Source organism: Neoarius graeffei, chromosome 7 (genome assembly GCF_027579695.1).
Source record: "Neoarius graeffei isolate fNeoGra1 chromosome 7, fNeoGra1.pri, whole genome shotgun sequence".
NCBI lineage: Eukaryota > Metazoa > Chordata > Actinopteri > Siluriformes > Ariidae > Neoarius > Neoarius graeffei.
This window is the reverse complement of record NC_083575.1, coordinates 5731692-5746443: the sequence shown is the minus strand read 5'-3', so window position 1 is coordinate 5746443 and position 14752 is coordinate 5731692. Positions and strand designations below refer to the sequence as shown.

Genomic DNA, 14752 nt, shown 5'->3' with positions numbered 1-14752 from the left:
AGCAGTTCATGTGAGGAAACCCACCAACATCCCAGAGTTGAAGCTGTTCTGTACGGAGGAACGGGCTAAAATTCCTCCAAGCCGGTGTGCAGGACTGATCAACAGTTAGCGCAAACGTTTAGTTGCAGTTATTGCTGCACAAGGGGGTCACACCAGATACTGAAAGCAAAGGTTCACATACTTTTGCCACTCACAGGTATGTAATATTGGATCATTTTCCTCAATAAATAAATGACCAAGTATAATATTTTTGTCTCATTTGTTTAACTGGGTTCTCTTTCTCTACTTTTAGGACTTGTGTGAAAATCTGATGATGTTTTCGGTCATATTTATGCAGAAATATAGAAATTTCTAAAGGGTTCACAAACTTTCAAGCACCACTGTATATTGTGTATTTAAAGTAAGTACTTTTGCCAAATGTCACATGATCAAGTCATGTACGTACTGTGATGTGATTTGGCTGATCAAATCTAACCCAAGCTTTATCTGTTAAATGAGAAAAATCCAAACATGACGCTTCTGTGATGAAAAAATAAATAAATAGATAGACTAAATAAATAAAAATAATAAGCATGCGATAAAACAGTATCGTGAACATCGCAGTGTATCATAAAGCTGATTATTAGCACACGTGAGAATCAATCACTCACAGTCCGAGGCCACGAACTGGCCGACCGCTGATAAGCCTCCGCCGCTGCTCTCCACGAACGTCACCTCTGAGACGATGATGTTGTCTTCGAGCACAGAGCCGCAGCCCATACACACGGCGTCACCGCGAGCCTGGTCCACGTCCACATCCGTCCCACCGCAGTTCTGACACCGCCGCATGGTGGCAGTGGGGCAGTCTGGCGCTTACCGAAGATGGACAGAGAAGCCGGAGTGTCTGTTTCAACAAAAGTAAAAAAAAAAAAAAAAAAACATTATTGTCTCGAGATGAATACTTCTGGGAGTCATACTGAAAGAAAAAAGCGCCATCAGAATTACAAGCTGCCTTCACACCACGTAAGTAAGAGCCTCAGGAATGACTCTGATCTTCAACAGGATCCTCAGGCCACTGAACCTCAATCCAGAACAATAATCAGATCTCCAAATCCAAATCATGACTAATTTCACCAACCATGCCATGGCACAACGAAATCCCATCAGACAAACATTTCACGCTCTCGGCAAGAACCGTGCATTTTTTTCAAAACTCTGTGGTCGGAATGAAACACTCTGTCATGCAATTCCAGGAAAATGATCAGTGTGTGAGAGCGGTGTGTCAGTGCAGAGTCACCATCACCACGCTGAAGGCGGTCACGGTTCACTGCGTTTTATTCTTTTTGGACAGTACCACAGCAATTCACCAACAAAGACAACTTCCTGTTGATTCACGAATGCCACAGACTTTTCATTTTTATCTGATTATAGTTCCGTTTAAAGGCAGCACGGGCGACTTTTTTTTTTTTTTTTCCTGAAACATTTTTGTTAGATTTCTTAAAGTGCATATCCTGGACCAATTTCGTGTTTTTTTAATATGAAAGTCTGTCCCTTTACACACTCATCCAGAAGGGTAATTTTGCACAAGACCATCTGTCTATAGCAGAAAGAAAAAAAAAAAAAAAAACACATCTGGAAAAATCCCAAGGGAGTCTGGAGCCAGATTCGTGACGTCACCTGCGGAGGCGCCAGCAGGCTGTGCGAGCTTTGCACGGTTTCAGTGCACAGCCTGTGTAGACCAAGCACTCCCATTTCTCTCTCATTGTCCGGTCTTTTGGGAAGCGATGAGTACTAATCCCATCATGATTGGTGTTGCTACACCCTCCTACGATACATCTGTTAATCATTTTAATAATTACACGATAACGTTGAAGAAATTTGCAGAAAACCACCAGGTCGTTTGCTCATAAACAAACCAGCGCTGATGTAGGATTCAGAAGGAGGCGTCCCGCACGCGACATCACAAAAATCAATGCTTGCCGGGAAATCCAAACGCCAAGTTTTTTCAGAGGTGGACCAATTTGCCTCAAATGGCTCGATTTCAACTGAATTCATCTGGTATTGCTCAAGGTAAAAAAAAAAATTGCAGAGAATGCAGAATGTTACAGATATTTGACCAAAGTTTAATATAAAACAGGATAATTACATTGATCTTGCTCCTGAATTTACCCGTGATATGCACTTTAACATCTGCTTTACATCCCATTAGCAACGAATAAATCAAATGCTTGGACAATAAAAAGGAGAGAAAAAAAGTGTCATGCGTGTCAGTCTCAGGGCTGTAAAAAGCTCATCCAATCATTTCATTTCATTCGATCTGAATCCTCCTTTTTTTTTTAAAGATATTTTTTGGGCTTTTTTCACCTTTATTGGATAGGACAGTGTAGAGACAGGAAATGAGCAGGAGAGAGAGATGGGGAGGGATCGGGAAATGACCTCGGGTCGGAATTGAACCCGAGGTCCCCGGATTTATGGTATGGCGCCTTATCCACCTGAGCCACGATGCACCCGATCTGAATCCCCCCTTGTCTCCCTGTGTGCACTCGCAGCGTGTCACCGAAGTCTTTCCCAAACTCAGCAGATGTAATGCTAACGGGTCAGCCAAGATCAGATGGACCTTATAGGTTCCAAAATAACAAAAAACCCAAGGTTACCCAAAATGGTCAAAACTGTGATATTATGGGCTTGAACATATTGGGGTCCCATACCTAAAATTTCATGTAGCATTCTCTTTCCGTTTTGAAAATATACCTCATTTTATACATGCCCCATTCTGCTAGGTTGTTGAAGTTACGGACACTACATTAAAAGATATAACAGGATAGATCCACTTAAAACACCTCAAAAGCAAATGTTGATGGGGCAACGAACTGTTATGCCATAAAGTGCCCTGTCGAATGTTACAATTGAGTATAGTTACATATATTTGCTGGGTCTTCTAGTTATGTGACACGTTATCAGGGACCCCGATATTAGACAGAGAAACACAAAATTTCACAACACTTTAATAAAGCTCCAATTATTGGGCTCACAAAACATCATTTTATGCATAGTATCGGCTTATTATACTAGTTCCTTAATTAATTGACAGTTGGTTGTCCTTTCCATCAAAGATTACATAGCTTATATACTTGTTGAACAAATGTTACACACAACGTTACGGACACTACACCCGTTACGGACACTACATATTGCAAATATATCTATTAATATAACAACTAAAGATGTATGAATATGTAACTAGAGCCCTACATGAGGCCAACAGGACCAATGCATGTCAATCACCAAAAATGGTAAAAAATTCTGTAGCATTCTGTTACAGCAAGACCGTTACAGACACTACAGAAAACAACGGAAATGACACGCAAAATCTATGGCATGTGAATTTTGCAAACATATGCCCCCAGCAACAAGGTTTTTGTATCAAATCATATCACACACTACATAAAATGTCTGTATTTAATTTAAACTGTTTATTAAAATGCATTAAATAAGATTTCTCAGGCCATTTTCAACTTTGCAGTGACAAAGAAAACAAATTAGGTTCAGCACCCCCCATTGACAAAACTATTGTGAAAGATTTCATTTTTATCGGAATTCCGTGATTCAGCTGTCAATTTGTTCCTCAAAAATCTGCTGATTTACTAAAACAGTTAGTGTTTGACAAATTATTGCCAAGTTTAAGCAGCAATGATGCATTCTGGGGTATTAAATCAAATGAACATGCGTTACATGGTGAAAATGTGCAATATGAAGAGTTTGTCTGATAAAAAAAACTGAAACATGGATTCAGTGGTGGTAAATTATGATCTGGCTTTGAAACGTCATACATTGGCAATGATAGTCTACCATTACAACATATGAAATAGTTTAATAAACATAAATAGAAGGCTGTTACATAGTGTTACATGATCTCAAACAAGTAGGTACATCTGATTGTGGCTGACCCGTAAACCTAGCAAGCTAGTTACACAAGAATGGCACAGGAACAGCAGTCAAAATTTCCTGTTACACCTAATGCCTCGGTCACAATCGGCCGTACGTGCTCCTACGGCTGGTCTACGTGCAAAAAACGCAAGAAACGCACGGAGGGCGCGCGTGTGATGTGCTGATTTTCGAGCCGTAGACCGGCCGCAGAGGTTCTTTGTCATGCCAAACAAACTCTACGGGCGCTTACGTTTTTTTCAGGTTGCAAGACAAACTTACGGCCAACGTGCGTCTTTCTCCACGAACAAAAAAAAAAAAAAAAAAAAACACGCAGCGACTTGGGAAACGCCAAAAATCGCATGGCCAAAAAAAACGTACGTCCGGTTGTGACCTAGGCTAAACATGAGCTGAACAAACGAAACAAAGCAAGAAAAGAAACCCTGAAGAAAAAGAAAGTTGGGTAAATGCTGCCTTCACATGCTCTCAGAGTTACAGTAAATGCACCTAAACACCTCAACTCAATCTTCAAGTGGAATTATTCTGATACCCGAGTCCTGGAGTTGGAACGACCTTTAACCTTTAAACATGGCGGAGAAGAGGACAGTTTCACTAGTGGATGGAATGCAATCGTTTTTTGTTTTGTGTTTTTTTCAAATAAAATTATCATTCGCTGTTGCTTGTGTACAGAACCTAATCTGTAATCTGCGTACACTTTACAGAACAGAGAACAACGCTATTTCGCACGCGCGTCATGGAATCAGAACAGGCTTTCCTGAAGAAACGAGTGAGACGGTAGCTTGGGTCTGTTGCATTTCATTTTGCTCCGACAACAAAGAACTTGAACACGACGTACTCGTGACTCCAAGTTCAAAAGTGGGAAGTAGGATCTTCCGACGAGAGCGCGTGAAGGCAGCAAGAGCAAGATGTCAAAACAGAATGAACGTCGGTACTGATTTTCAACGATGGCTGTAACTGATGGAGTGAGCCGGTTTTGTGTGTTTTTTTTTTTGAGCTGGATATGACAACGATACGATGCGCTAGGCTCCTCTGACCCAACATTCACTCCCTCCCTCCCTCTCAGGGACTCCTCCTCCTGCAGCAGTAGTCAGGCAGTGCGTGTTCATGTGCTTTGAAGGAAAAAGTGGCATTTATCAGTTGGATCCTTTCAAAATCTGCCTTAAGGCCAATTAATGCTGATAACCCAGTCCTCGCAGATGGCGTCTGCGAAGCCCCCCCCCTTCGCAGACGCTCTGCGTGCACCTCCCAAAAATTGTGACTACCGCAGACAGCCTCGCAGACAGCGTCGCAGACAAGAGGGCTCTGATTGGTCCACTCTACATCCGCTTCCCTACTTTCCCGGTTTGGTTTGTTTTCACGACCGCCATTTTTAAAAACACGAGCGAAGACGGAGCAGCACGAAGAGCGGTTGATCGAGGAAGTGAGGAAGTACGTACATCTGTACGACTCCAGTTCTAGTCATTATAAGTAACCGGAGGATAAACACTCCACTAACCACACCCACCAACTACTCCTAGCGATTTCATGACTTCGCGCCCCCTTGCGTTGTGGCGGTGAATAACATCGCGCACGCCTATTACTCCCCACTCAACGATAAATTACAACTGTCTGCGAAAAGCTATCTGCGAAAGCCTTGTCGCAAGACCATGCAGAGGCCTTTACTCGTACTGGTTTCTCAAAAGCCACCTTCTCTGCCTTTCAGGGTCAGTAAACAAGCTGGTTCCTGTTCTCGCTTACATTATAGAAGCTGTAAAGAGTCATTCCCTCTCAGCCCCTCATTTTTAATTCTTGTAAAAGTTAACGTCAATGTAAAAATGTAAAGACAAAAAAAAAAAAAGAAGAGAAAATACAAAGCGTAAGCTAAACAAGGACATCATAGCATCATCACTGTCCTCCTTGTCCAGTACTGTTACCAGGTCGGGGTCCATGTGGACCCTATTGATCCACGTCATTAATCGGAGCATAGTTTTACACCCTTTCTGCCACAATCCTCCTATTTCTGGGCTCGGGAAACACATTCACACCTACAGGCAATTTAGAGTAGCCAGTTAACCAGGACTGTGGAAGAAACCCACGCAGACACGGGCAGAACATGCAAACTCCACATAGAAAGGCCCCCATCGGCCACTGGGCTTGAACCCAGAACCTTCCTGCTGTGAAGCGACGGCGCTAACCACTACACCACCGTGCCGCCCAAACAAAAACATTACAGCATAAAAGCTGTTCATTTACTAATCGTAACCAGCATGCATGAGAAAGACATTTCCAGTTGTCCTTTTCGGTTTGCACACCATCGAGATCATTAATTTGACGAAAGCCGTGCACTCATTTCAAAACGACTCAAAAACTCAACTTTCAGCTCGTCGTAAAACTGCAGACTGGAATTATAATCTTGCCGTGTGAGGAATCAGAGCATCAGTGGATGCAGGAATGCAGAAGATGGATGGATGAATGAATGAATGACAGAGGGAAAGATTCAAAGTTATCCTGGACCACAACACTGGATCTTCAATCCTCAGGACAGAAGGTCAAATCCGAAACACTGCCATGAGGAACGGGGAAGAGAAGCACTGACCTGCCCCAGCTTTAATGGGCGGCACGGTGGTGTAGTGGTTAGCACGGCCGCCTCACAGCAAGAAGGTTTCGGGTTCGCAGCTGGTGAGGGCCTTTCTGTGTGGAGTTTGCATGTTCTCTCCGTGTCAGCGTGGGGCGGCCTTGGGCTTGAGCAAGGTACCGAACCCCTGACTGCTCCCCGGGCGCTGTAGTGTGGCTGCCCACTGCTCTGGGTGTGTGTGGGTTAAATGCAGAGGATGGATTTCACTGTGCTTGAAGTGTGCATGTGACAAATAAAGGTTTCTTCTAATGATATGACAATGAGAATGAATATTTCTTTCCTCCGTGCTCTCACGGAAGGCGGTCGCATTTCTCTGCTCTCCTCTCCTTTTTTTCCTGCTTGTGCTCTTTGTTTTGTCTCATCTGCCTATACTTTTTTTTTGAGAGACTCTCTCCACATTGAATTTCTAAACTAAAAAACCATGGATTTGATAAACTGGTCTCCTAATGAAACTGACACAGTTTCTGGGTTCGGGGGAACCCACCTGTCCTGCCGGAACGTCTGTGGAGGACATTGAAGATATCTACCTATTCGGAACCATGATTACCAGACTTCTGCTGATTGGATTAGGCATCGCCCTGGTATATCGAGGAAATCAGACAACGGTGACAGCTGTTCAAAGCCCCACAAAGCTGCCCGATATGATTGAAGCGGTGGGCAAAGCTGTCGGCACTCAGACTGTGGAAGAACTTGAACCACAACATGGCTGCCATCTAGGAGACGCTTTCAGCTTTGCAAGGAATAAGTATTTCGGAGACCGAATTGAATTGAACAGAATGGACGAAATGGACAGATATGGACGAGTGATGTGGACGTGTAAAGACTGCGTCTGTTCGAAAGACCAAACAATCTCTATCTTATCGACATTCGGCTCCCTGAACAGCACCGGCCTCGATCAAGGCCGTTGCTGGGACAACATTTCCCCCAGAAGGTCACTGCTGGGAGACACTCTCGCATTCCTTCCCCAATTTTCCATGGTCGCCGTTTTTCACCCCCAGTGTGACAAACGGGTGCGTGACCAGTGCCGCTTGCATGGTTGCAGGAGCGGACGGCTGCTTGCTTGCGCTGGGTTACCTCTACCTCCTCCCCTCCCACCCATCCCTGATTGCCCCCCCTCAAGTCCCATGTTTTAAAGTGTACTTGTGTTATTGTGTGCTTGTGTGGAGGTTTTTAAATGCTCCCACACTGTACTCCTGATAGGAGCGTAGTGGGGGGGGGTGTCTTTTTTCCTCATGTTACTACTGTGTTTCTTTTTCTTTTATCCCTGTCTTCCTGTCCAGTTCCCCCTCTGTAAGGACAGGTTGATGGTCAATTTCACTGGTAACAGTGACAACAAAGGTTCATTCATTCATTCATTCATTCATTCATTCACAGTGGTGAACTGAGCTCACTTGTGTGCACGTTAGAGGAATGAGGAGGAAAATCTGAAGACTTGAACACGTGACCAGGATTCTTTTCAAATGCATCAACACTCAGAGCCATGGCAGCGTGGAGAGGCCATGTTGTGACGTGGCAGTGTCATGCACTGGACTTTCCCCTTCATGCATGTGATTTCTCACCACCATGCCATCATGCCTGTGATGAGGAAGGAGAGGTTTGAACATCTGGCAAGGAAAGAAAATAAACAGTTCAAACCTGAAGCAGCTGCTGACTCGGCTCCCTGGAGCTCCTGCCTGATTCAGCAGCGCGCGCGTCTTCCTCTCTTCCGAAAATAAACTGTCTGTCATTCACTTAAACAAACAAACAAAGCTTTAAACTTCGAGTTATAAAATAAACACTCAGCTCACTGTCTTCCACTGACAGGGCGATAAATAAACACCCCCCGCTTCTCTCACATCAACAAACAGCACATGGTCACACAGCAGCCGCGTGTCGGGTGGGTCATACCACTGCCGCTCCTGCTGGAGGGGGGACGCGCGCTCTTTAAAAAGCTCTAATTCGATCTTTTACTGTCCTTATGGCGTGTCAGTAATAATAAAGAATTTATAAACCTCTCAGGAAGTATGCTAAACCAAAGTGACGAGTATTATCATAATCCTGCCCAGATTAAGTAGCAACTTCAAAGTCGTCTTCCCCCGCTTTCCAAACGCGCTACACCGGGACACTGAGCTCGGTGTAAAATCCGGCCCGTTCCCTGCTGTAGACGCGAGTGAAGGCATCCGGCCGCCATCTTACCACTCCCATAGCGTGTATTTGGCTGATGTGTTAAAGTGCATATCCTGGATCAATTTTGTGTTGTTTTTTTTTTATATGAAAGTACGTCCCTTTACACACTCATCCAGAAGGATAATTTTACACAAGGCAAATCTGTCTACAGCAGAAAAAAAATAACAAAACGCATCTGGAAAAATCCCAAGGGAGTCTGGAGCCAGATTGATCCAGATTCGTGACATCACGTGCGGATCCGCCAGCTGGCTGAGAGACCCTGCATGGGTTCAGTGCACAGTCTGTGTAGACCAAGTTTAGCAGCTCACAATTTTGCATTGAAATGTTGATAGTTAAAAGCTTCAGCTTCTAAACCCATGGATTCATGTATCATCTCATTATCTCTAGCCGCTTCATCCTGTTCTACAGGGTCGCAGGCAAGCTGGAGCCTATGCCAGCTGACTACGGACGAAAGGCGGGGAACACCCTGGACAAGTCGCCAGGTCAGTGAATTATGTGACCAATAAACACTGTTTGGTACAATAAATACTGCTAAATACTGTTTGTGTTGCTATTATAATCATAGATAGATAGATAGATAGATAGATAGATAGATAGATAGATAGATAGATAGATAGATAGATAGATAGAAAGGAAGGAAGAAGAACTAAACGAAATAGAAAGGTACACTGTATAAGAGAAAAACTGAAATAACCTCTGTAAAAATAATTATTGTAGTAAAAGAGTCATTCAAAAAAATGACCAGAGACTGAACTGGAAAAGGAAAAAACAATAACAGTGAAGCGGAGTGCTATAAAGATATGTAAGGAATGTGAAGTGGAGAAAATAAGAGAAGGTAATGAAATGGGGAAAAAAGTCAGGAGATACTTTTCTTGTGGCAAGTTTGATCGGATACGATGGTGTAACACAGGGGTCACCAAACTACGGCCCGCAGGCCAGATCCGGCCCGCCACCCCCCTTTGACCGGCCCCCCAGCCCCTCTGCCCCCCACCACTTGAACTGGCCCTATGAGGCAATCCCCAAAAGTGGTCATGGCCTATTTTTTTAAATTGCTTTTTGGCAAATAATAACATGTCTGCATCTTGTATTTTGTTGATTTTATCAATTAAAATTGATATTTAGTTATAAAATGAACTATTCATATTTTCCGAATTTTCATCATATGCTCGAGATCAAGCAGTGACAGGCAGCGCATGCGCAGAGAACTGTCAGTGTTCAGGACAGCAAAATGGCTAGCGGTAAGCGAAAAGCTGACAGAGAGTGCAGAGTTTTTAAAGAACAGTGGACCACCGATTATTTTTTCGTTCAGTGTAAGGACCGTGCAGTTTATCTTGTATGTAAAGAAAGTGTGCCGGTTTTCAAAGAATATAATCTGCGTCGTCACTATGAAACCCGCCACAAAGAGTATGCTAGTTTGCGAGGGCAAACAAGAGAAGACAGGATTCGGAGGATGAAATGCGGACTGACTGCACAACAGAATGTATTCCTTCGCCAAACCCAGATCAACCAGGCTAGTGTCCGAGCTAGCTATAAGGTAGCTCACCTACTAGCTACCCATGGAAAGCCGTTTACTGATGGGGACTTTGTTAAAGTATGCACGCTTGCTGTGGCTGAGGAGGTGTGTCCCGACAAGAAGGATGCGCTCAACGGGGTGAGTCTCTCCGCACCTACTATGACCAGGCGAACTGAAGATTTGGGGGACAACGTGTATGACCAGCTGAATGAGAGCGTCAGAATTCGAGTTTTTTGCTTTGGCCATGGATGAGAGCAATGACGTGCAGGACACAGCACAACTGCTGTGATCTATTGATCTATTGCTCATATTATTATAATTTCACTGTTTTTTAAAATGTATTTATTTTATAGGCCTATTTATTTGACCTTTATTAAGTGCTGCATACAATTATTATTTATATTATTAATAATATCAACAGGCCTACCTACAATTTATAATTTTCCACTCACCTTTGCCAGTGTCAATCACCTCGACTAGGCAGATGTTTCTTACCTTGACAGCTTTGATATTATTTTTATTAGAAAATAAATAAATGGAATATCAGTGGTATTTCAAATTAAAACAAAGTGTGAAGACTTGATTACTAGTTTTGCAAACCACTAGTAAAGATAAACAAATATGTGCCAGGAATCAAGTGTTGATATATTAGTGGGGGTATAGTAGTGGGGGATATAGTAGTGGGGGATATAGTAGTGGGGATGGCCGTGCCAGGCTAGTAATCTCTACTACACAATGAGGCCTGCTGGTGGTCATATTTGTCTGGGTCATACAATTCTATGTGATATAGCTGACCAGACCCCGGCCCCCCATCACAGTCAGGAACAACAATGTGGCCCCCAGAGAAAAAAGTTTGGTGACCCCTGGTGTAACACATCAGCCAAATACACGCGATGCGAGTGGTAAGATGGCGGCCGGATGGCTTCACTCTACGAGCCTGTGAGCTCTCCAGATTTTATCTCGAGCTCAGTGACTGGAACTAAATTATACTTTTAAATGATTCGATTCACATGGCTCGGTTCAGTATAACTCTTCGATTCGTTGACTGATTCATTCAGTTTTTATTTTATTATTTATATTCAGTTATATTAACGTATCATTAATATTTCATTATGAGATTTCCATCATATTCTGATTTTCTTTTATCGAAATATTTTATTAATTGATTTTGCAACTGTAATATTTATATGAAGATAAAGATAAATTATTTTAGACAATAAGCAAGATAAATTTGTTTTGCTTTAGATATTTTATGTTTTATATCGGAATTTTTGTATATTTTTGTACAATAGACAATATTTTGTAATTTAGCTATTTATTAATGTCTGTCACATGCATTTGATTATATTTAAATTTTAATTAGTGCAAAATAATAATAATAATTATTATTATTATTATCAGTTATTTCATTCATTTTAAAATGCAGCTCATCTGTGTGGTGTTAAACAAGCTGATTAAGTGTTTTGTGATTAGTCGTGCCCCCAAAACATGTCATTTTCAAAGATCAAACTTAATCCATGTCTAATAAAAAGCCTTTCGTGAACAAGAAATGACAAAAAAAACCCAACAAACATTTCTACACTGATTTCACATGAACTATACACTCGAATATGTCAGAGATATGTATGATGTACACTGCTAATTCGGGGCATGCGATTTGACAACAATATCATATCGCGATACTTGAAGAGATCATGACGCACAATATGTAACACTGACATTTCAGTTTCTGAAAAAGATTGCCAGCAAAACACTGGAGTAACACAGTCAATAATAATGGAAACAAAAATTAATTACTGAAAAATATATGTACATATTTCTTATATTCAAAACATTGGTGCAAAGTTTTCACATCCTATCAGCTGCTGACAAATTCTTTTATATTATTTATAATTGTCAGAAAAATACCGACCACGCCTTTTTTTTTCTCAGAGAAGGATATTACATAATTTATCACAATATCAAGAATATATTGTCATGTTGCCCAGCCTTACTGCTGATAGGTATCGACGACAAAATAATTTATGTTTACCAATTTCCACCCATATAGGATGAGAGAAGTCTATTAAAAAAAAAAAAACTATTTTCTGAAACAGAATGGTTAAAAGGTTGAGAAAATTCAGAAATGCCATTCTTTAATGAAAACAGCTCAGAGCTTGATTGTAAAAGTGGAACAAACAGTGAGGTTTTTCCTTTCCGAGAGAAGGAGATCCAGTATGTCAACCCATCATGTGGAGGTGTGTAATTACAGCAGGTATTAATCTCGACCCACAGAGTGTGGATGAGTGTTTACATTTACATTTCCACCATTTGGCAGACGCCCTTATCCAGAGCGCCTCCCAGTTATCTCAGTTATACCTGTTCTATCCATATTATATCAGTTATAACCTGAGCAGTTGAGGCTTAAGTGGCATCTTAACAGGTGCTGGGGATTGAACTCATGCTCCCACTGCCTGATAATTCATCTCATTATCTCTAGCTGCTTTATCCTTCTACAGGGTCGCAGGCAAGCTGGAGCCTATCCCAGCTGACTACGGGCGAAAGGCGGGGTACACCCTGGACAAGTCGCCAGGTCATCACAGGGCTGACACATAGACACAGACAACCATTCACACTCACATTCACACCTACGCTCAATTTAGAGTCACCAGTTAACCTAACCTGCATGTCTTTGGACTATGGGGGAAACCGGAGCACCCGGAGGAAACCCACGCGGACACGGGGAGAACATGCAAACTCCACACAGAAAGGCCCTCGCCGGCCACGGGGCTCGAACCCGGACCTTCTTGCTGTGAGGCGACAGCGCTAACCACTACACCACCCCAAGTAATCAATCATAAAAGATTAATATTGCTGCAAGTCATAATCAAAGAGGCCCAAGCACCAAACCATGATGCAAATTTGCTGAAAATTGTAAAATTGTGAAAGCCAGGTAATTCAGGGCTCGACATTAACGGTTGTCCGCTTGTCCGGGACAAGTGATACTTAATGTCGGACAAGTTCATTGTCTCAGTTACTTGTCCGATCGGACAAGTGCCAAAATACGCCGATATTCGGGTTACGTATCAAATTTATCAGTTTATTCACATGATTTCCGAAGCATCTCACTTGACATATTGTTTTCATGAATCGCCGGATGTTTCTATTCGGAAAGAGCGATGTGCGCATGCGCAATATTCCACTTGCGAAACCGGCCAATACCGCTTCATGTATTTGAGCTGAAAATAGTTTGTGTTTTTTTTTCTCATTCTCATCTCATCTCATTATCTGTAGCCACTTTATCCTGTTCTACAGGGTCGCAGGCAAGCTGGAGCCTATCCCAGCTGACTACGGGCGAAAGGCGGGGTACACCCTGGACAAGTCGCCAGGTCATCACAGGGCTGACACATAGACACAGACAACCATTCACACTCACATTCACACCTACGCTCAATTTAGAGTCACCAGTTAACCTAACCTGCATGTCTTTGGGGGAAACCGGAGCACCCAGAGGAAACCCACGCGGACACGGGGAGAACATGCAAACTCCGCACAGAAAGGCCCTCGCCGGCCACGGGGCTCGAACCCGGACCTTCTTGCTGTGAGGCGACAGCGCTAACCACTACACCACCGTGCCGCCCGTTTTTTTTTTTTCTCAAATATTTCTTCGGACAAGTCAACTTCACATTCGGACAAGTAAATTTCCTTTCAATTTGCCCGACAGGACAAGTGGTTTCAAAAGTTAATGTAGAGCCCTGTAATTTTATTTATTTTTTTTTTTAGAAATTGTCTGATGTGAACATCAGAGCTCTGGGATGATAATTAGATCTAAATTTACATAAATTGGAAGCAATTGGCCACAGTAACTGATATTTGTGTCTCTATCTGTGACTTAAATTGCATTGGTTTTGTTCTAAAAGTGCCTTCATGGAAATAAATCCAAACTTATAGTCTTATACTTTTGCACTGTAAAAAAAATTAATTTTAAAAATCCTGTATTATTAATTTCATTAAAATGCAATGAGAACATTTCTCTCCTATATTCATGGGGCACTTATGATGATTCAAACACAGATGAATCATTCTTCACTGCCAAATGAATCAAATGTTGAAAAGAGTCACTTTGGTCATGATTCATTCTTCAAAAACTGATCCAGTAGCTCAGAAGGACCCACACAGACTGAGTGTATGCAGGGTGGGACAGTATGCTGCTGATCCTGCTGAGATGAACAACCTCATATTCCTCCTGTCCTTTCTCACTACCTGTACAGGTAAGTAAGTTTCTTCTTCAGGTAATTTCATTTTAATGAGCTGGGATTTAAATGCAGCCTATAATTGGTTGGTTATTGTGAAGTGTAACAAAAAAAAACAAAAAAACATTGCAATCAAACTACTAGTTAATACACCATAGTTTTTAAATATTCAGCATAATATGAAAATTAGAGGGAGGTACAGGTTAGTGAAACTAAACACTACTAACCAAGACTGCCTGACCACGTGTGCACAATCTGAACTCAGGCTCTGCACTTATAACTTTACAAATTTCAGAAATATTG

At 42.2% G+C, this 14752-nt stretch overlaps 2 protein-coding genes across 4 annotated transcripts in view; one reads left to right on the top strand and one right to left on the bottom strand.

Moving 5' to 3' along the window:
* The window catches only part of brf1a (BRF1 RNA polymerase III transcription initiation factor subunit a), an 86260-nt gene extending 77651 nt beyond the window's left edge, over nt 1-8609 (bottom strand). The window contains exons 1-2 of the mRNA XM_060925222.1: nt 8174-8609; nt 651-883 (exon numbers count right to left, since the gene is read on the bottom strand). Coding sequence (XP_060781205.1) covers nt 651-828 — 178 coding nt within the window. The 5' untranslated portion in view covers nt 829-883; nt 8174-8609. The remainder of the gene's footprint in view (nt 1-650; nt 884-8173) is intronic.
* Nucleotides 8610-14375: 5766 nt separating this feature from the next.
* zgc:172120 (uncharacterized protein LOC799440 homolog) overlaps nt 14376-14752 on the top strand; it is a 126274-nt gene continuing 125897 nt past the window's right edge. For all 3 annotated transcript variants that reach the window (XM_060925217.1, XM_060925216.1, XM_060925215.1), the window contains exon 1: nt 14376-14467. In XM_060925217.1, coding sequence (XP_060781200.1) covers nt 14422-14467 — 46 coding nt within the window. In that variant the 5' untranslated portion in view covers nt 14376-14421. The remainder of the gene's footprint in view (nt 14468-14752) is intronic.